General features: G+C 33.1%; 1 protein-coding gene across 1 annotated transcript; it reads right to left on the bottom strand.

The window, feature by feature from the left end:
- Positions 1 to 5,880: 5,880 nt before the first annotated feature.
- On the bottom strand, positions 5,881 to 20,544 carry LOC143233372 (POU domain, class 2, transcription factor 1-like). Its single transcript, XM_076469556.1, is given in 7 exon segments — positions 5,881 to 10,435; positions 10,438 to 10,692; positions 10,893 to 11,013; positions 16,284 to 16,469; positions 18,751 to 18,915; positions 19,743 to 19,812; positions 20,406 to 20,544. Coding segments are annotated over 6 exon segments (1,134 nt in total). The 5' UTR covers positions 19,785 to 19,812; positions 20,406 to 20,544; the 3' UTR covers positions 5,881 to 10,070.
- Between the last annotated feature and the right edge of the window lie 1,860 nt (positions 20,545 to 22,404).

Below are 22,404 nucleotides of genomic sequence, written 5' to 3' on the forward strand. Positions count from 1 at the left end.
GACGGTCAATCCCACTATTCGTTTGTAAAAGAGTAGCCCAAGAGTTGGCGGTGGGTGGTGATGACTAGCTGCCTTCCCTCTAGTCTTACACTGCTAAATTAGAGACCGCTAGCACAGATAGCCCTCAAGTAGCTTTGTGCAAAATTCAAAACAAACAAACAATCCTTGCAAGTTGGCGCCAAATAAAATCGAAGATGTTTTAAATATCAAGATGCAGACCTAACTTACTACAAGTGCGTTAGGCTACAACTTTTAATAATTGATTCTATTAATCTTATTACATAATTAGAAGTTTATCTATTTTCCAAACATTTTCAACTTTTTTCAGTATTTTTTATATCCGTAGAAAAAAGGAACTATCATGTTTCGCTGTTTGTTTTAGAACAAAGATGTAACTATTTGTTGTGTGCACTGTGAGGAAGCGAATCCATGATTTCAGCATTAACAGTCCTTAAATTACTGCTATCGGACTAAAAGTGGTATGCAATATATTTTTTGGAATGTTTCTAATACGCCTTCAAATTAAATCAAATGTCACCCAAATTCCTTAAGGTACATAGGGCCGCAATTGCTGCGGTTACTTAAACTGACTAATTTTTTGAAGTGAGGAGGTTGTTAGTCTAATGCCCAGCCCCCAACCTGGAGGACAATATCTCAGCCCAGCGAGAGGAATCGAACCCCTGATTTTAGGGTGTAAAGTCGGAGACATACCGCTGCACTAGCGGAGGCCTGATATGCTTTTAAAACAAATAATTCTGTGTCTGAAATGCATATCAGAAATTTTTTTTTATAATTACAATGATAATCACAAAAATCCAAGCAAATGATAAATAATCTGAATAGAGAGGTGTAGCAAAGTGTGGTAAAAGAAAGTAATTTCAAGAGCTATTACAGATGGAAGCTTCACTTGCAGGCTTACTTTTAAGTATTTGAAGGTCGACTTTGATTTTATCAGGGAAATTGTGTTTAGCAAAATAACCACCACCACCAGTGGTGGGATTCAGTCTGTTCGTACTGGTTCGTAAGAATCTGTTCTTAAAATTTCGCGAGGAATCGCGAACCGATTCTTACCGGCTCTTAGCCCTCTGATGCTAGATGTACAATGTATCGACTGTCACTATGGAATTCATGCTACCTAAAGTTACGCGCAATAACACAATTGTAAATTAGTACGATAACGTTTGAGGCTGGATTTATACGGGCCTGTACAAGTGACAGATCAGCCATCTTAGACGAAGGAAAAAGAGCATTGCTGTAGACTAATGTAGGCCTACATTTTCCTGTGTGAACATGTGGTATCAGTCATCTATCATAGTTGGAGCAAACAAAGAAAAGAAGGTGAGTTTCAAAATCGATGTAGTCTGTGTAGACTTCTACGCTATTAACGTTAATTTGTTAGGCTTAAAACTATTTTGCAGGTTTTACTATTCTAGAACAAAATTAAAAGTTCATGGATTGGAGACTTAGCCTGGATTGACGTTTTCGTTGTCAATTTTTTTAATATTGCTGCCCCTCACCTTTTTAAAGCCAAATTCGGTTAAACATGTAATTTATTCAGACACGGACAAGTTCTTTTAATATGCATACCACCAAAAATGTTAAACCTTGTACGTAATGGTGTCTGGTCGTCTAAGGGAATAAAGTAGGTCTCATGTTTATGCTCGGGATACTGAATCTCTCTTTGCTTGTATTTTCATACTGACAGGATATGAAATTTGTATACCAGGCTTAGTAGGCTAGTACTCACGTAGAAAAACTATTCCAATAATTGAAATAAACATGAACCGTAACACCAGAGTACTTCATTTCTGTTATAATTGTATGGCTTGGTGAAACTATATTTCACTGTATTTGTGCTTTTTAATATATACTTATTATTTCCAATTCATTATGTAAGCGGAACAGAGTCGCCTAAATAATATATTTGCAAAAACAGTTAAACGTTAAATTAATTTTCTTTGTTTATAATTCGCGAAAAAAAATTAAAGATGATTATAAAAATAGTTTTCAAATAAAAATTTATGAAATAATTAGAAAATAATTCTATATTTTTAGCCCTTGTGGTGAAAGTTTAATAAGAAGTTATATTAATACGTTTATTTTTGAATAAAGGAATTTTGGCATTTCAGGCTTAAGCCCTTAAAATAAAGCGGTAACACGATATACTGGAGTTTGTAAGAAAAACCCCAAGAAATGATACTTCAAAGCAAGATACAATTGAACATCTTACACCGGAAATTTCAAGGAGCGATTAAACTTCCGCTTCTGATACTGCGCAAACTGGAGATGATGAAGATCCAGCAACTGCTCTTCCAGATTGCTGGAGTATAAAGCAGGTCGAAGAGTTCAAGTGAAAATATGATGGTTTGGTTGTTAACAGCAAGAAATTTGGTTGTGATCACTGTGCCAAATGTGATTCCATAAACATGAATGGATTTCACGTATCGATGGAATAGAGAGGTTAAAGTGTTGAAGTATCAGGAAGGAATAAACCGTCCAGCAAGCATCTCTCAGAAAAAAATATGAATGAACGTTTTTCATCGATGTCATACAATAAATGTGCAATGCAAGTGAAAGATCGTGTAGACGATGCAAATGCCTAGATAAAATAAAACAAAAATATATCAGTTCTAAATGTAAAGTTTTTAATACAATCTACAGTGTATCAAAACGAAACAGGCCATTTTTTGACCTTGAAGATGAGATTGAGCTACGAGTAAAAAGTGGGTTGGACAAAGGAGTAGGACACCATTCTCAGAAAACTGCTGTTAAAATAGGTAATCACATTGTAAATGAAATTAAAAATGAAATATTTACTAAAACAATTGAAGAAATTTTAAAACTTTATGTCATCACTGATGAAGCTTCAACCATATGTAGCAAACCAATGATCATAATTTTTGTAAAGGTTGAAGATTGTGATTTGTTGCCAATATTTTTTCTTGATTTGGTTAAGTTGAAAGAACAGGATGCTGAAATCTCTATTAAAACGTTTGTATGATGCAGGATTTGATAGTGAATATTTGGAAAAATAATTTGATCGTATTCTGCTCAGATGGTGCAAGAGTAATTCTGGGCTGCAACATCAGGGGTCAGCACTAATCTTAATAATACTATTTCTGACATCATAATTTGGCATTGCTGAAATTATCACTTGCAACTGGCTTTTAGATGATTCTATCACTGATATAAAACAAGTGAATAATTTCAAAGTGTTCATAGATAAAATATACACGATCTTTCACCAATCAAACAAAAACCAAAAGGAGTTTTTAACATTTCGTAAGAAATTGAACTAGAAATTCTACTAATTGGCAGAGTTTTTGGACCAAGATGGACTGCTTACAGCCTAAGATCAACACTTGCTGTATGACGTGGTTATCCAGCGTTATATAAATATTTTGTCTACTGAGAAAAAATATTCAGGAATGGCTAACCATCTTCGCAACAAATTCTTCCTGGAGGATTTAGCAATAATGATAGATATACTACAAGATATTTCTTTACTTTCTAATGCCCTTCAAGCTAAAAACTTAAATTTAACAAGAGCTGAAAAACTAATAAAAAGGGCTATTAAGGCATTTGAAATGCTCAAAGAAAGTGGGGAACCCTTGAAAGAAAATTGATGAAACCATTATTTCTTCCGCCTTTAGGAATATTGAGTTTATTGAAAACCAAAGATATGTAGGCCTTCCTCGTCAAAAACGACTAAAAGCAATAATAAAAAATATGAAAGCTAGATTGATTGATTGCTGTCATTTAAAATAAAAAATAGTGCACAAGAAAATTACAAAAAATTCATGAACTGGTAAACACTTGATCCAGGTTCTTCGAATATTGATATAGTTGTTGTTCTTTAGAAAGCCGCTGAAGAAAAAGTGTATGAATTCGGTAAGCTCTTTCATCACGAAATCAGCATTAATGATTTTCATGGCTATGTAGAAAATGTCCTACAAAATCGCTATAATCATGAGATTTCAAGAACTGTACAAAAGGCTAAAAATATCGACAATACTATTGCTCTTAGTTCCACAGAGGCAGAAAGAGGATTTCAAGAATGAATATCATATATTCAGATAAAAGAAGCCGCCTTATAGTTCGAAATGTGGCAGGTCTGTTGACAATTAAATTGATTGGCCTCCCATTGGATTCATGGAAACCCACTTCTTCAGTTCAATCGTGGCTAAGAAAAAAAACACAACTCATGACAACAGGGTCAAACGTGGAAGGAATAAAGATTTTGATGGTAATCAATTGGCGATTTGGAAATATTTAAAGCATACTAAATAAATTATTTCAGTAAGATATTTTTGTTATTGTTTTTCATTGCAAAAAATGGGTGTGTGTAAAGCGAGATAGAACCGGTTGTTAAAAATTTGAATCCCATAAGTGATCACCAGCCAACCTTGACATACGCAGATGGAAAAGAGGGTTAAAAGAAATGAAAGTTAGTAACTAAAAGTAAGAAATTACAGACCTTGAAGCTTAAATATCTAACAACGTCAGTGGAATTACACTAAGGTGTATCTATAAACAGAATGAGTTATATGCACTTTACCTACTGCAAGTATCAAAACTAAATTTTAGCACTATAAAACTTCAGACGTATATTTGAGCTGCTAGGAGGCGTGTATAAACATACTGATTGTAAATCACAAGTAATTATCGCTCTTTACGAACCATTAGGTAGACTTCATTTGGAATGTTATTGTACAGGGTGGCTCGTAAGTCTCTACCCATCCATATGTATTATGTTATATTCAATAATACCAATGATGAGTTGAAGGCAGCTGTTACCGCGGCATTTGGAACAATAACCCCTGCTATATTGAGGAAAATGTCTCACAGAGCAGATAGCCTCGCTGTTTTGTGCCATAAAACACTAAATCAATCAATCAAATCAATCAGTCTCACAGAGCATGGCGTCGCATAATATTATGCAGCGAGAATGAGGGCCAGGACCCAGATACTCTGGATACATAAGATATATGGATGAGTAGGGACTTACGAGCCACCCTGTATATTAGTTAATCATTTTATCTAAGAATTTTTTGGAAATGGTACAGAGGACTATTAGAATGTTTCTGGGAATGGGCGATTTACCTTCTAATATCGTTTGGTTTCTTTTGAGAAAAAAGTTAAGACAATCGTTTTGAAGTTTACAATATTATTCTGGGAATTTTTTTGTACTTAATTTTGATGACAACGTAACAAAATCTATGACCCAAGTTTAAGATTTACGTATTTATAAAAGACAGGTTATACTAAGCTGTAATTATTATACAATTTTATTTTTCTAACGGTGTGATCGTTTTATGGAGTGAGTTGTTGGCAGGTGTTTTAAAAGAGTTCTTGAGGGAATCTCTGGAAAACTGAAGAGTGAGTTTGGAAATTCACTTTCCTCGAGGCAGATGAACATGGAAAGCATGGAAGGAACAATGTTATGGTAACCTCCATTCTTACAGAAGTTTAGGAAATACTTGTTACCTTTAAATAATTTGATAAACTTTCTACATGTATTTTGAATGAATATGTTATTTTTAACGTTAATGAGCAGGTATATTTATATGCTTTTGTGTAATATAATAAATATAAAGAACTGTTTTACTTTTTTACAGTATTATCGATATTTCAACCAACTGTGTTTAATAAAGTTATCAGTTTTGTTACAGTGACTAATTTAAGTTACATAGTACACAAACTCGTTGTATGTAGATAATCATGGAGGATATGAGTTACAAAGTTTCTAAAAAAGATAGAATGGATAAAACATAAAAATACACAGATGTCAGTATTGGAATCAGTAATACTGAATGTACATGTCTAAAATAATAACAGAAATAAATAGAAACATCAATCATAGAATGCCACCAAAGAAACTGTGAAAATCTGCCTTCAACTTTATTACCTTCAATATCTGTACATAGAAGTTTAACATAACAAACTGACAGTGATAGCCATATACAGACTTATCTTATCTGTTTTGGTGATGCTAATAAACAATAAAGAAACATGACAGAACAGAATGAAACAACACTTACTGTATAAAAGCTTTTTTTCCCTCAGTGGTTGTTCCCACAGTAATTTAAATAATAAAACTTAAGCCAAGTAAAAGTACTTATATGCATGAACAAGAGGATTCTAATTTAACATTTGGAATGTTTTCAAACCTAAATTAGCACATTATCTATCCCCAGTGAAGTCAACTTTCTAAAATCATACAGAAAATATGAAAACAAAAAAAACATTTTTTCTTATAAAATTTCCCTGCACTGACTAGGTGACAAAACAAATGTTAGAAGCCATTTTCATCTATTATAATTTTTGTTAATTTTAAATCATCTGGGTTTACATATCATCTCTTATATAATCTGTAAAGCTATAAGCATCAACTTCTAGTGATAAAGTTAACACACCCAAAAAACTGACAAATATTACTTGTATCTAAGATAAAAATAAATGTACTGTTCTTGAAGTTGCAGGCACTGATATACCTATCTCATAGTGGAGGTACCCATAATCCTTGTAAAAAAAGCTGTTTTAAGAACACCGTACATAAACAACATTTGTGGATCTTGGTGGGCAGGTAGATGCCAAGGTATTGTTTTTGCCATTATCCATAGAAAAACGAATTTTCAAACATAATTTTAATTTTCTTCTTACAGTTTTCTTTCTTCTAAAATCCCACAAACAGATTACATGCATAAGAAAAATATACATGTTCTTGAGACAACTGATAAAGACAGAGGGATGTCAAGAAGATGCCTTCTGTTATAATATCAATATCTGGCTCTTAACTCTAGAAAAGAAAAACTGCATTGTATGCTTGAATTGAGGGCTACAGAAGAAGAAATTTTATAACATGGTGTAGCATGGATTTGAAATAAGATAACACGAAGTAATAGTTTTCAACCTGAATAGTGTTTGTACGTATGACGAACCTATTGCAAGAAATTGAAATCACATTTAAACCTTTCAACTTTTGGATGGACAATTCTGATCTACAGAAATTGAAGAGCATGCAGGCTAGTTTAATTTTATACACATGGGTTTGAATACATATATATATACATGTATAAATGATTTACAATATGAAATAACTTGTATTTACTACTAGACAACTTGCACAATTTCAAATACTTTTAAAAGAGCTGTTCTTTGCTTTAATTGGTAGAAAAAGACATTTCTTACAAGAACACAACCATCAGGTATGAGCCAGCCCTATAGACCCTCACAAATGGTTTGATATATAGCTTGAACAACAGGCATGTACACAAACAAAAGCAGATCTTTTCCCTAAAATCATTATTTCAACTTGCTCTGTATATTATATAAACATTTCAGTAATTATAATCATTAAAGAAAAAAGCAGGGAAAGCACATTTATTTTGATTTGTTAATGCTTGAGGTAGACTTTAGAATAAATTTCCCAGTAATTTAGATTGTTCATTTGAAACACCATTCAATACCTAACTATTCATCTCTATGTTAAAGAGTACCAGCAAATCATGTCTATACAAGGAAAAGCACTTATTTTAGTTCAATCATCGATTACTGATGTTTGTTATAACATTTTTATATGTATGTTTCAATGCTGTGAATAATTTCATCACAATCAGAATAAGCCAGATGTTAATTACACTTCAGTGTGGGATTAAACTTTTTTTTTTTTTTTTGCCAAAATAGAGTATTTCTTATGTCCACATATTCTAAGATTTTTGACCTGGCATTTGAACCATAAAATATTAAATTATTTAGGAACCACAACCAAGTACCACAAGAAAGGCTTTAAGACACTTCAAAACCCCTGATATTGTCACTCCATCTAGGTAAAATCATGTTAACAGCTTTCCCTTTCTAATAAAGGATAAGCCGAAAAAACAGTTATGTAATTAAGGTAACCAAATTTTTATTGTAACACCACAAAAGATTTCCAGAAAAGGATCTTTTACCAAGTATGTCATTCACTTGTTGAAAATAAAAACTGTTATTTAGTTGCACAGTTGTCTACAGTGTAGACCACAATTTATTATTTTACTTCTGTTCTTTTAAAAACATTGGTTAAAGTATTAATAGTTTTAAATCAAAACTGATTTTTTTCTTTAATGAGGTATTTTAAATGAGGAGAAGATGCCATATGAAGACAACTATTATAAACCAAAGGACAGATGGTAAGAAATCAGAATATAAAACATCACAATCAGCCATACTATATTAAAATTTGAGAACATCTGACTGAAGTTCATGGAGGTGTATATCATATTTATCAGCTTTTCTAGTTTCCTAAAACTAACTAAACTCTGGGCTTTTGGAATTGGTATAGCATTACATCAAATAAAGCATTAGAACCAACAATTTTACTGTTATCAGCTCTGATGAACAACGGGTTCTACAATGCAAGTTTCCAATATTCAGACCCTGAAGTGTTAAAACTGAGAACTTGTACACATATGATGTATTCTACCATAAGCATAATTATCTAGCAGATAATTATTAATAAGCAACATAATTTGATAGAGATATGTAGAAGCAAATGTATTACAAATCAATTCCCTTTTACAAAATAATTCCAAGTATTCGACAACTAAAGGATTTGATTCCTTGTTTCTCTCTCTTCACTGCTTACCAGCAACAATCTCTTAGATGCAGACAGATTAAAAAATACAAGAAAGAGTATAGTGATTAGCTGATTTGATTCAGTGTACAAGACAAATATTGGCTACATCTTTCTTTTATTTACATGCAGGGCCAGCATTAGAGGACGCTGAGTTGGCAATGTACTCCCAAATTTCACTTTGGCCCACTCAAGTCCCTTCTTCCTAGAGGTTTAAAAAACCAATTGTACTGATTTTTTTTCAATTGCTTAGAAGAGTAATAAAAACTCTACTGCCTCCCTAAATAAAAGGAGTTAGAACTGGGTCTGTCCACTCAGGAATTTTGCCTGTATAAAAATCATTACCACATGAACCCATAAACCAACTGAAAGCATGTTTTGTTAATGCCTATATACAAACAGTGACAAAAACATTACATTACTTAAGCTGTAAGGAAATAACAATTGTGACAATATGAGAACAAGATATTGTATCTGTGTTCTTGTACCTCAAAGGAGAACCTCATCCTTCTTAATAGGTATATTTCAATGTCACAATGTAACTCTCTGAAACCTAGCTTAAGCATAATTTACTAACAGTTTAACAATAAGAAAACAAAATATTTGATAATATCACACCACAGTTACAAAGTATATTGTCAGGTACGTACAATTATTTTAAACATTCAGATATACTGTTTCAACTATTATATAGTCCCAGTCTATCCACATACACAAAAAAGAAAGTTAAAAAAATCAATATAAACCTGGAAATTATGAAGTACTAGTAGAAAATTTTCCATAAAAACTATAGTTTATCATAAATTCTGACGAACAGAAGCTATTTTGGAGTTTCCATATGTGAATAAACTAAAAAGAGCATGAAAACACTGTTTATTTTGAAAATCTCGGATGAAGTGGTTCAGCCTTTGTCTTATGTAGCTATAGATTTCTGCAGTAAAAAATGTTGGTTGTGCACTAACATTTCAGCTTGAAACAAATGACAGAATAAAATATGGTATTCCCTGAGTCACAGCAGAATTCACATATTTTTCTAGCACAATCACTATTAACTATATCTGCACAGTTTAGCACTGAGGTATGTAGTTATGAGTTAGTATCACGTACAAGTTGTTTAGAGGTATCTTGGTTTTCAATGGTATCCGACACCACCAGAATGACTGCTGCTCTTTTCTCTGATGTATATGTGTGTATAAGTATACATTTTAAAGTACCCGTTTAAAATAAGTCGAAGTTGAATATCTTTAACTGTGAAACTTTGCCAGAATCTTAATGACCACTTTCCTTTAGGAACTATAATATGGCAAATATTCAAGAAAACAATTATTTACAATTGCTTGCTCTCATTCTGTGTCATGGTATTGACAGTTCAAAAATAATTCCAACAAGAAAACATGCTGTTCACTTTTACTGATGGGGTGTCATTCTGGCAGTAGACTTTGCAATGTTACGTGTTTCAAGCACTCGAAGGGGTCATGGTTATTGAGGTAGCATTTTGAGCAGAACTTATGGGTATTAGGGCAGGAAAAACACCACTCATGGATGATGCTGTTGATGTCACATCATGGGAGGAGCCAGGAGAGCTTGACTCTGATGAAACTCCAAAAGATGTAGCAGCCAACGAAATACTTGTAGGGTTCACAGGTGAAGTTGAAAAGGACTCAAGAACTGAAGTTGCTGGGTTTATTCGTTTCTGTTTCTGGCGACGATTGCAAAACCACACACGAACTACTTCTTTATCCATAGCTAGCGACTTTGCAAGCATGGTAATTTCATCTGATGTTGGTTTCGGCATCTGTTTAAAGGCTCTTTCTAGCATTACCGCACATTGGTTTCAATGCTAGTTCTTTTCTTCCGTTTTCTTCCAATGGCATCAGGTGTATTATTGATATGTGTGTGTAAAGCTGGATTATTATGGGAAGCATTGGCATCTTCCAACCATCGCTGTAAAAGTGGTTTAAGTTTGCACATATTTTTGAAGCTGAGGTTAAGTGCCTCAAACCGGGATATTGTGGTTTGACTAAAGTCATTTCCATATAGTTTACCCATAGCTAGACCCACGTCTCCTTGAGTGAATCCTAGATATGAAAAAGGAAGTTTTAGTTTTGTGACAGTATCAATGAAAATATGTCTGTCTTCTAAACTTTAACTACTTTACTAAGAAAATAATTTTTCATTGTATAAGGTTTACTAAATATTAGTCAAATGTTTCAGTCTATCATCTTACCGTTTACTCAGTTATTTGTTTAAACATTAAATACTAGTAATGTCTTCTCACCCATCTTTATTCTCTTTTGCTTGAAACTCTTGGCAAACTGCTCCAATTCTTCCAAATCCATATTCTCTTCAGACCTGGGCTCATTCACTCGGGATTTGATTTGTGAGGTAACATTTACATTCTAGTTACAAAAATACTAGGAGTTATGAGTATTTTGTAAAAAACAATAACAAAATTCAAGAACATAGATCAACAGCTAACAAAGAAATGGTTGAAACAAAGATTCTTTTTTTCATAGCAAAATGTAATTAAGCAAGATGAAGTTATAGATGGTTCTCATTGAGACAAAGAATACCATTACACTAAGTTTTCTACTCAATTTCAAATAGCCATACATATCCTTTGTATACTTAGTGTGTATAAAGTTTCCTAATGGTCAGTTAAGATGCAGTTTGACATCAGATGCAGATTGCAATATTCCTCTGATTTAAAGGCAAAATACTTCTAGTGAAAACATCATCTAAGACTCGTGATGAACAATTCTTCATTGGAGAGAGAGAGAGTATACTGATTAACTAATGAGTTCTTGAGTTAATCAGAATATCCTCACCTGAAATGTATTGTATTGAGTTACAGTTGTTAATTAATGTCACAACACCTATAACTGAAATGTTATTATAAAAGTTTGTGTATTGCTTGCAGATTCTGTTTTTTATAAAATCTTAAGTTAGATGGAAAAATGTATGGTTATGTGCTATGTTTTTAATCTATACATTTCTAGAAATATGTACTGTTCATTCAGAAAAACATTTAACATAACTTGATGAAAGTGGTCTTCCTGGCTAGAACCTTCTTGAAAATGTTAAAAACAACTTGAGTCATATATCAAAAGTCAATTAGAATAGATTATATTATTTAGTGTGTCAGAGATAAGGTGGACACTAGGTAACAATAGCAGATGTTGCTTGGACAGATGCTGAACCGTACATGGAGTCAGCTGCCCGATGAAATGTTGAAGAATGTTATTATGTTACTTGTGGTCTTCTGGCTGTATATTATACTATTGATTCCCCCTGTTTTTCTTTTCCTAACTAAATATACAGCACATTGTTTTGCAGCTGTCTTATTCCACCTGAATGTTAATGAAGGTATTTCATGGTTGCCACGATCAAAGGAGGCCAACATTATGCTAGTAGAATTGTGCCAGATATAGGGAAGAGAGCTTGATTTACAGCTTTACTACACGAGTCTTACAGAAAACATTATTGTTCCATAAGAAGATAATACCCAATCAGCTGTCTCACTACTTCATGCAGGAACTATCTGTAGTTGTCCACCATGATGTTTAAATAGGAGGTAACAAGTCTTTTATCATCTTTAAAATCTTGCATAGGTTCATTTCCACATATTTCTTTTGATCCAAATTAGGTGTTTAAGATAGAGTAGTAGTCAGATAGGAGGGTAGTAGTCAGATAGGAGGCACATTTTTAGATATTCTATTACTTGGTTGATAACAATAAGATTGTTGTGAAGCTGGAATGAAAAGAGCAGCAGGTCAGTAATAGTATACTGCAAGGTTCCAATGTAGAATTCTGCTTTAAGTACTCTTGTGTCATTTTGCGATGTTACTATAGCTTGTGAGGTGTAATAAGACATCATAGGTGTAGTTGAAGTACATCCTGCGACTAGTCTGAAGCAGGTCTTTTGTATTTTTTAAAACCTTAACTAGCAGCATAGCATTCATTCTGATCACTGGTATTACATTATCTATGGAGTGTATAAGACTTTGGTAGAGTATAAGAAGATAAAATTCTTCAGCAATTTTCAATCCATTGATACCTTTGGTAGCCCTGGTTTCCGTGGTGTTAATTGGACGAGTGAAGTTAAGTTTCTTGTCAAATACAACCCTAAGATACTACAATGTTTCTTCCAGAGGACTGGTCTGCAGTGCCTGTTAAAGATGTTAGTGGTCTGTTCTCATCAGCATGACTAATTTTGAGTATCCAGAACATGAATGTGGCTTTAGCAGGATTGATGACTGTTCATATTCTGTTGCACCATTTGCTTGCCCTGCAAATGACTGCATCTTGCTTTAAATTTCAACTTTGATAGGTTAACAGCTGTACATCAGAATATTGACAGCAAAGTTCAGAACACGTCAGGTGAATGTATGTTAGATATACTGTGAGGACTGACTAGAGTGAATAACCTTGAGATAGACTAGTATTGATAGTGATTGATCTTCATTACCAGTTTTCTTGCTTCGTGATGCATCTTCTGGTATTTAGTGCAGTTATGAACCATTTTAACAAGCTACACTGATGTGTATTCTGAGAATTTTGTCAGTATAATGGGTAGATGAACTCTGTTTTAAATATTTTTTAGGTCTAATGCCACTGTCAATGTGTTCCTGACCAGATACTAAGCCATTTTATGTATCAGCTGTGAATTTTTCAGCATTGATCCAGGTTTCTATTCCACTGCAATAACTACTTAATGGTGATGGTGATAGTGGTTCTATATCATAGGTAAATCTCTTGTCTACAATCTTCTCTGGGGTCTTGACAAAGATCTTTCACAATATGATAATTAGATGATTTGTAAGGCAAGAAAGAGTTAGGATTTGATAAATACATAAGTCCATATTTCAGAGATACTAGCCATTGTCTAGCTGTGTTGGTAGTCCAACAATAACCTTGAGGTGGTGTCATCTGTAAGCTTTTTAAAATTAGAAATTTGTGAACCAACTGATCCTGGAGCTCTATGTATCTTATCTAATCTCAAGACAACTTTCATATCTACATGTGATTGAAGTTTGGATATGGACTGCTGAGTTTCTCTTGGATATCACTGTGGTCATAAATAGTTAATGTATCTGAATATGAAGGCCTCATTTTGAGAATCTCTTTTTCATCTGTGTTTAATAGGGTTAACAGGGTACCATCAAGTACCATCATTGTTTATGGTTCCTGTGCCAGCTGTAAACATGTGTAAGTGCAAGATGTGACTGATTTGCTGTTGTATATGTGGTTTAATACGGAATTTAAGTTATATTTAGAAGTGTACTTAATTTATATTGTTAAACCTGTACTTCAAAACTCTTGCTTATTCACTAAACTTGTAGAAAAGTTTCAAGTGTAAGAATCAACAATATATGTGTGTACATAAACACTGGTGTATTGTCTATATTGTTGTGCTTGCTTAACTTTCTAGAAACTCACCTCACTCCTATAAATATAACCAATATAATGAGCCAAGACACAGTCCATATTATTGGTTTGCTACAGTTAGTATACTATAGCTGTGAATAACATTTAGTAATCAGGAACTTCAGATATTTGACTAGGAACATTTATAAATTTTAAACATTACAAACCATTTAACTTCAGTAGATTCATGTTGGATATTAGTATTTCTATGAAGACATTTTCAGAGGTAAAATATTAGATATGTGATCAGTGAAGACTTAATAATGCAAGGTTATATTTCCTTTGGATTAACAATTACAAGCGTAACTAAATTGTACCTACACTAACTTGAAAATAACTCGCTCCTTGTGAACATTCAATAACACATCAATAAAAGCCCAAACCAGAAAGAAGACTCAATACTGTTTGTAAGTTTGTAAAACGTTTGTACACAGATTATTATTTGTAATAATCATTATTTTAAATTGTATTATTGTTTGTGTACTATAATATATTTGTACTAAAAAAGAAAGAAACTTTGTATAATAATCTTGTTGGCAAGTATCATGAATTGGATAAATATTGACGTTTATTTAATCCATGAATCTGAATTGTAATTTAACTTAATTTCAGGCTATTTGAAATTGTAATATGTAACAAAGAATAAAGTACTTGTGAGACTGGTCTTGTTGTAGACTTGCTTTCATTTCATGCCCTGTATTTAGGAAATTGATTACCTGTTCTCCTCCAGTTGCTGGTCATATGAGGTCCATTGTACTCACAGGTACCCACTACTCTCTTTTAATATATATATATCAGTGTTTATGGGCAATAAGTAAACTACTTGTTGATCAGAATTCCTGTTCCTTACCTGTCTGCCTCAAGAAGGCAGACTAGTAAAAGCCAGTTAGTCAAAGTAGTTGTCCATCTGAATGATGCCACTATTTTTTAAGTGGGCATACACTAATCAATAGAGTATACAAATACATGTTAAAAACCTCCCTGGCATAGAACCACATGCTGATCAGTCCAGTTTGAAAAACGAAGAAACTGTATCCTGTTTCCTCCCTCTAGTAACAGAATGTGGTAAAGTGTTATCCGTGCTTGATGACCTGTTAATCTATCCAGCATGTGTAATATTTTACATCTTGCACATCTAAGTTGTTTTGGCGATTTGATACCATTTTACAGAGATTCATTAGATTTTAAGTTGCAAGCAATTACACTCCAGGTTACAGTCTGTTAAAGTGAGTTATTAAGATTGTTGGTCAGTTAAGTAACCAGTGCATGAATTAGTTAGTATATCTATTACTTCAGCAAGTTAGTCAGTTCAGTGCTGTAAATATTGTGTGTGTGTGTGTTCTGATGAAGAAATATAGGTATGAAATGAATAAGTGGAATGGAAGTTCTGTTAGATATAGTTCTCACTTTACAAATACATCATCACAATAAATAATGGTCACACTAAACATTTAACTTGAAATTCAAGAAATAAAACACTTTGATTGTCATTAAATGAATTGAACTTTGCTTTCTCATTTTTATAGAATAGTCCAAATGAACCTGTTGAAGAAGATAAATTATTAGAAGAAAGTTATAATACTGCTCTTATGACGAGGATTTTCTTTAACTGTCACTTAATAATAAACATTTGATTCAGAAAATAAACAAGTTAAGGTCAATTGAAACCATTTTCTGCATTAAGTTTGAAACATAAAGTTTTGAAACTAACAAGAAGCTAAGAGCACCTGGATGTTTTAAACTATCAGATTAATGGTATTGAAATAAATTTTCCTGATTTTATACAAGGCTATTTTACCTTTATATTAATAATTACAAGCTCAGATTTCATGCAGTATATTAATTAATATGAACTGCATAATGTACTGTAATATGAGTACAACATGACAACTTACCCCTTCAGCTGTTACAAAACATGAAATTACTTCAAAGTTAGCTAATGTGTGAATAATTTTATCATGATTTTTTTTATTTATTCACTTTTAAATCACATTTAATACAGCCAACCTTAAGAGTTTTTGAATTATCCGTATTATGAGAGTGATACTACAGAGAAAAATTCAATATGTGATCTAACTGTGCAAAATCTTTTAAATCACACTAATAATAATAGCCACATGGATGACAATAACTTAAATAAAATACAAAACTGGTTATTTGTCAAAATTTGATTGCTGGATCTCTCTGAAAGGTCATAAGATGTTCATATTGTAAACCACCTGTTTAAAAGACTAACACAAACCTTAGGTTGGGGTAGAGAGAGGGATGAGAGACCTTGTAGTTCTTGCTCTGGTTTGGAGAATTGAGACTGATGCTGTTGTTGGGGTGCAGCAGGTGTTGGTACTTGTGATGTTAATACCTGTTGAGGAAGGGAAATAGCAGCAGCTTGTAGCTGTAAGTTCTGTAAAGACTGCTGCATCAGAAGTCCCTGTGAAGGAGGTATTAAAAGAAACTGTAACATACTTATAAACTGAATTTTTCTGTGGTTTTATTCCAGTTCCAATTTTTCTTGAAGCTGTATTGTTAATAAATGAATCGTGATAAAGTGAAAATGATTCTGTAACAGCTTGCTAAGTTAATGTCTACCATATGCTTAACTACTGTTAAACAAAAATTAAAATATTTTATATATATATACACATGCATACAGCATTGTAAATGATTATGGAAATGTGGAACACATACAGGAGTCAGAAACAATAATTAATTACAAGTGTTAATTTATCACTAGTGTAATACGTTATTACAAAAGATTCGAAACAGTAGTGAATAAGTTGTAAATTCCACTTGTATTTTAAGTTAACATTAAATAGAGTGGTACACGTCGATTTTAATGATACCATAAAATTATCAACGTATGATTGTGAAATATTTTTTCAGATGTCCCATATCACCCCTCATAGTTCAGCAAAGATAATTGGTTGCAATTCAAACTTTTAATTGTTCCACATAAGCTTGTAGAGCCTTAAAGATTTTGTAAAGGATGGTTCTGAGTATTTTATTAACCCAGACCTTTTCTCCAGGTGTCACCTCACCATGTTTGTGGTGTGATTGGAACTACCATGTTGCTGAAAGATGAACCACTACCCAATAGTTATTGTTCATGAGACAACTACATGAGTGTCTAGGATTATATTTTGTAAGGCGTCATAATTAACTGAGTTACAGCCAATTGGTCACCCAGCATGCTTCATTGTAGATACTGTACATTGACAGCAGTACCACTTGCAGCATGCTTCATTGTAGATACTGTACATTGACAGCAGTACCATTCTCCTTTCTGCCATTTGTTTGTCAATTTAAATTTGGATTCATCTTCAAAGAGCATACTTCTATAATTTTGCTCATCTCATTGTTTCAACTGTGATGCTTATTTCAGTTTTTATATGGTTATCTCTTACAAATAATAAGATTTGAGAAACTTCTGTTTCTATACAATTCATACTAATTTCAATCTTCAATGGGGAGTAACCTCTGTTAGCCATGTTAGTAATGTGATAGATCTGTTGTGGTAGCCATGAGCGCAACACCATACTATTTATGGGAATAGTATGACTAGCCATGAGTGCAACACCATACTATTTATGGGAATAGTATGACTGCTTGTATCATTATAAGTCTTATGCTGGTGTGGTGCTATCTGATTGGATGAATGATAGCCAATCACAGTGTAAGATATCATCTCATGATTGTACACTAGTGCAGTTGGTGGTCTTTCTATAGAAGAAGTGATGCTATCTTGTAATGTTTCGTTTTTATGCTAATTTTTTTTTATGTTTTCCATAATTATTTTCAATATTATGTTTATACACACAGTATACGGCCAAAAGTTTGTGGACACCCGACCATCACACCCGTATATGTTTGTTGAATATCTCATTCCAAAACCGTGGACATTGATATGGAGTTGGTTTCCCCCTCCACGCTTCTGGGAAGGATTTTCACTACAGTTTGGAACATGACTGCAGAGATTTGCTCCTATTCAGCTGCAAGAGCATTAGTGAGGTTGGGCGAAAAGGCTAATGTTGCTTCCAGAGGCAGTTTGGAACTCAATAGTGAATGTTGCAACTGCGGACAGAAGATTTTTAAGCACTACACACTTCAACACTCAGTGGTCCTAGTGAGCTTGTGTGGCCTACCGCTTTGTGGCTGAGCTGTTGTTGCTTCTAGATGTTTCCACTTCACAATAACAACACTTACAGTTGACCAGGGCAGCTTTAGTAGGGAAGAAATTTGACGAATTGACTTGTTGGAAAAGTGTCATCCTATGACAGTGCCATGTTGAAAGTCACTGAGCTCTTCAGTAGAACCAGTTCCACTGCCAATGTTTGTCTATGGAGATTGCATGGCTGTGTGCTTGATTTTACACACCTATTAGCAATGGATGTGGCTGAAATAGCCAAACCCACTAATTAGAAGTGGTGTTGACATACTTTTGGCCATTTAGTGTATATATGCACATGTGTTTGGATGTGTGGCTGTACTACCTATTCTCTATATGTTGAATAATTCTGAATGAAAGTTATATAAACTATCCTTGTGAATGAATACTTTATTCCATGAGACTTTAAAATGCAATACATAACATTTCTACATTACATTAAACAACTATTTATAAACAACCTGCTGTAACGTACTATAACTAGGAAAGAAATTGTGACACGCAAGTACATTTTTCAGTGAAAACATAAATATCTCAATTTGCATACTTGGTTTTGAAGAAATAACTGAGCTTGAATGTTGGCAGACAAGTGACTGGGTTGGAGGTACACAAACTGACTCATGTTGTGTAGACTGTGTTGGAGCTGTTGCTGGAATTCTTGAATGTTTTGTGGACTGAGCTGTAGACCAGGTAAGCCAGAGGATGCTGGAAGCTACAGTAAGAAGATAAAATGTTATCTGTTTCATGAGAAAATCCTGCTGCACTTTTGGCCTTTGAGCCCATTAAACATTTATTATATTTTTTATGCTTGATAAAAGGTTCACATGAGACACTGTTTTATAATCAGAGTAATGTCTTACAATAAAATATTATCTTTATTTACTGTTGCAGAACTATGATCTCTGAACCACTGTTTCAAACTAAAACTGTCATATTTTGATATTTAAAGCAGTGTCTTACGTTATTCAACATATTTTCCTCTCACAGCACTTTCTCATAAATAGACTGTGTGAATAATGATCTCTGAACCTCTGTTTGACACTAAAACTGTCATAGTCTGATATAATATATCCCATAAAGCCTTTTTGTCTCCAGTATTTTATGTTTATCTGATTTTGAAATTATCTCTTTGCTGTTTCACAAAAAGTAGACAGCCTAATCGTTTTACTGTTGGATTACGAAAAGACAGGAGAAGATCTCATAACAAATATATATTAAATTGAATAACTAGTTTTATTACTTTGATGGTATCTCATTCACCTGCACCTTTACCAATTCCCCTTTAATGTGTTCGTTCTTTGCTGGGACACTGTGTAGTGCTCTTAGCATTTAGGAACAACTGAACCACAAACTCCCAAGGACAGTAACATATCAATTGTTACTCTGCTAAGTTGTGTTGTAATTGTATTTAATATTAATATTAGTTAACTTGAAATATCTTAATTTTATGTTCTTAAGAACAATACTAACTATGATATTAAAATAACTAAACATAAAACGTGCATATATGAGAACACACTAGACACGTGCTCAACTGACCTTTCCCATCAGAAACTGCTGTGCCAGTCCTTGTATTAACATTGACTCTTGACTAGGGGGTAGCCATTAACTGCACAGAGATAGAAAATTATATGCTGGTTACAAAGAAATGAAATCCATATAATAATGTCATAATTTTATCTCTGTTAATTTTTAATCTCTTGGAATTCTACAATAGTTAACACTGTTAACACCAGTGGTAATAGTCTCTGTGTAATGTTGCTACACAGGCCTAATGAGGTCTAGTTATACCACTAGTTAGTGTCTCATTAATTAAAGTTGTTTTTAATTTATTAGGATTTTGATGGAAAAAGTAATAAAAAATGTAAATTTGTAATATTAAGATATATTATTACCAATACATATGTTACACAATTAAAACATAATCTACAGAATAGTGTTGTGACAATAATTATGTAAAAAACAAGTTCCAGTACACAATGATACATTTTGTTAAAAATATTAAACTTAATTTTATGGTAATATGGTCCACAGCTACATGAGCATTAGTACACATGGCTTGAGGCCCACTTCTGTCCAGCAGTACCTCAAATCCCTAGTAGATTCCTCATTATAAACCAGAAGAGAAAACCATGATGAATATCATACTGAAATGCCACACACATATTTATTGAATGGAAGACTTAATGTGTGCATTGTTACCTGGTTTAGTGACAGGTGTCCTGTAGCTGCTAAAGTTCCAGCTCTTGTGGTGCTCACCACTGAAGTAGATGAGGATGTTCCTACGGACACATGAGCGGATGGTTTAGTGTGAGAAGCTGACACTTCTGGTTTATGCAACTGACCATTGAACATGTGTTTATATTTGTTTGCTTGACTTGTAGCATCAATTGGTTCATCATCCATAGCCTGAATAAAGACAGCAGAAATGTATCCTTGTATTTTATCAATACTATAGTATTATAAAGTATAAAAAGCCTTGAGCTCTTCAAATATTAAGATATTAAAATGCTACTAGATTCACCTGTGATTTACACAACTTCTTTACAGTACAAATAGTGGATTTTGTTTAAATGCTGTCATCTAACAACCTCACAGAAAACCATTTGAATGTTCACAACAATCATTATGTTATGCAGGTTTTAAAGAGGATATTGATATAATTTGTTTGTAGTTAACCACATATTGGGTTATCTGTACTCTGCCCACCATGAGTATCGAAACATGGTTTTTAACGTTGTAAGTCTGAAGATGTACTGCTGTGCCACTGGGGGGAACATATTGAAATTGTAAACTACAGTAATAAGTATTATATATATATATACATCTTTGTTTGTATAAAAATGCTTTATAAATAACTTACATTCGTACACCATAAGATATATGAAACACTCATAGAAGTCGAATGATGCATTGTGCACCAGTGGTGCTGTTTTTTGTATTGCTTGCTCCAATTTCTTCTGTAAATTTTCAGAAATTATTTCAATATTTGTTTTGTATAGATGTATTTAGGACTGGAGCCTTGGTCACCAAGTTTAGATCCTGTTGGCTTAAACAACTAGAAAACCTATTCATTATAAGATATAAAATTATTTTAATTTATAAACTTAAAGAAATGTTCTTTTCTATGCTGTCACTTCCAGACATTAGATTTATTTAAGGTCTTTCATAATACTAAGTCATATCCATATGTTTTTTTTTAAATACATTTAAATGTACGTTATATGCTTACATGTATATTAACATAAATATGTATTAACATTGTTAACAATGTAGCATCTGTAACCTACTAACACCTGCAGCTACGTTCAACTTAAAACAACAATTGTTGTTATTCAACTTACAAGATTGAGTGCTCTGTCTGAGTCAGCATCGCCATCTAGCGGTATGTCACCAGAATCATGACTAGTAACACTGTCTTGAGTGTCATTGGACAGATCACCATTCATACCTACATCTGAGGAAATGAGAAACACATACATTTGGATAGTAGTTGAATTAAAAGAAGAGTATGATGATTCATAGTAATAAATAATAAAACAAGAATATCCATGTATTACATTTTCATGTGCATTGATAACCTTAAGGGTAAGAGTAGCAACCACAATAACCAGAGGAATGTCAGGAATATATTAAGGAGTTAGTTGTATTCTCCCACAGTTACTGAGTTTAAGTAGCACAACATTGAAACAAAGTAAAAAAAAACAACAACAAAAACTTTTATATAAAAATATGTGACAATGTTTCTTGCTGGCAGAAAGAGGTTTTACTTGTTTTTTTTTTTATCCTGAATGGGTTGTTCTGTTCTAGATTTCTATATTATCATGTACAAAAAAATATCAGTTATTTTCCATCTCAGTGTTCATACGTCACTCACATTTTTAGCTGACCGTGATGAAAGTGAGTATCTTCCAGACATTTATAAACTTAGGTACAGATATGTAGCTGGAGACATTAATGACAAGAATAGAACAAATATCCAACTGGAACATGTGCCTTGACCATGTGTAGCTAGCACTCAGAACTGCACAATGTAGATTTCCTATATATGATGAGTGAGTGCTCTAAAAGCACATGTAACTGGTATATTTTGAAAATTGCTGTATGAAATAGTATCAATACCAATTTAATTTTTTAACTGCTTCAGGTATGCTATGGTTCAACAGATTCATTATGGAAGTAGTGCTTGTATACATGACTT

Source organism: Tachypleus tridentatus, chromosome 12 (genome assembly GCF_004210375.1).
Source record: "Tachypleus tridentatus isolate NWPU-2018 chromosome 12, ASM421037v1, whole genome shotgun sequence".
Taxonomy (NCBI): domain Eukaryota; kingdom Metazoa; phylum Arthropoda; class Merostomata; order Xiphosura; family Limulidae; genus Tachypleus; species Tachypleus tridentatus.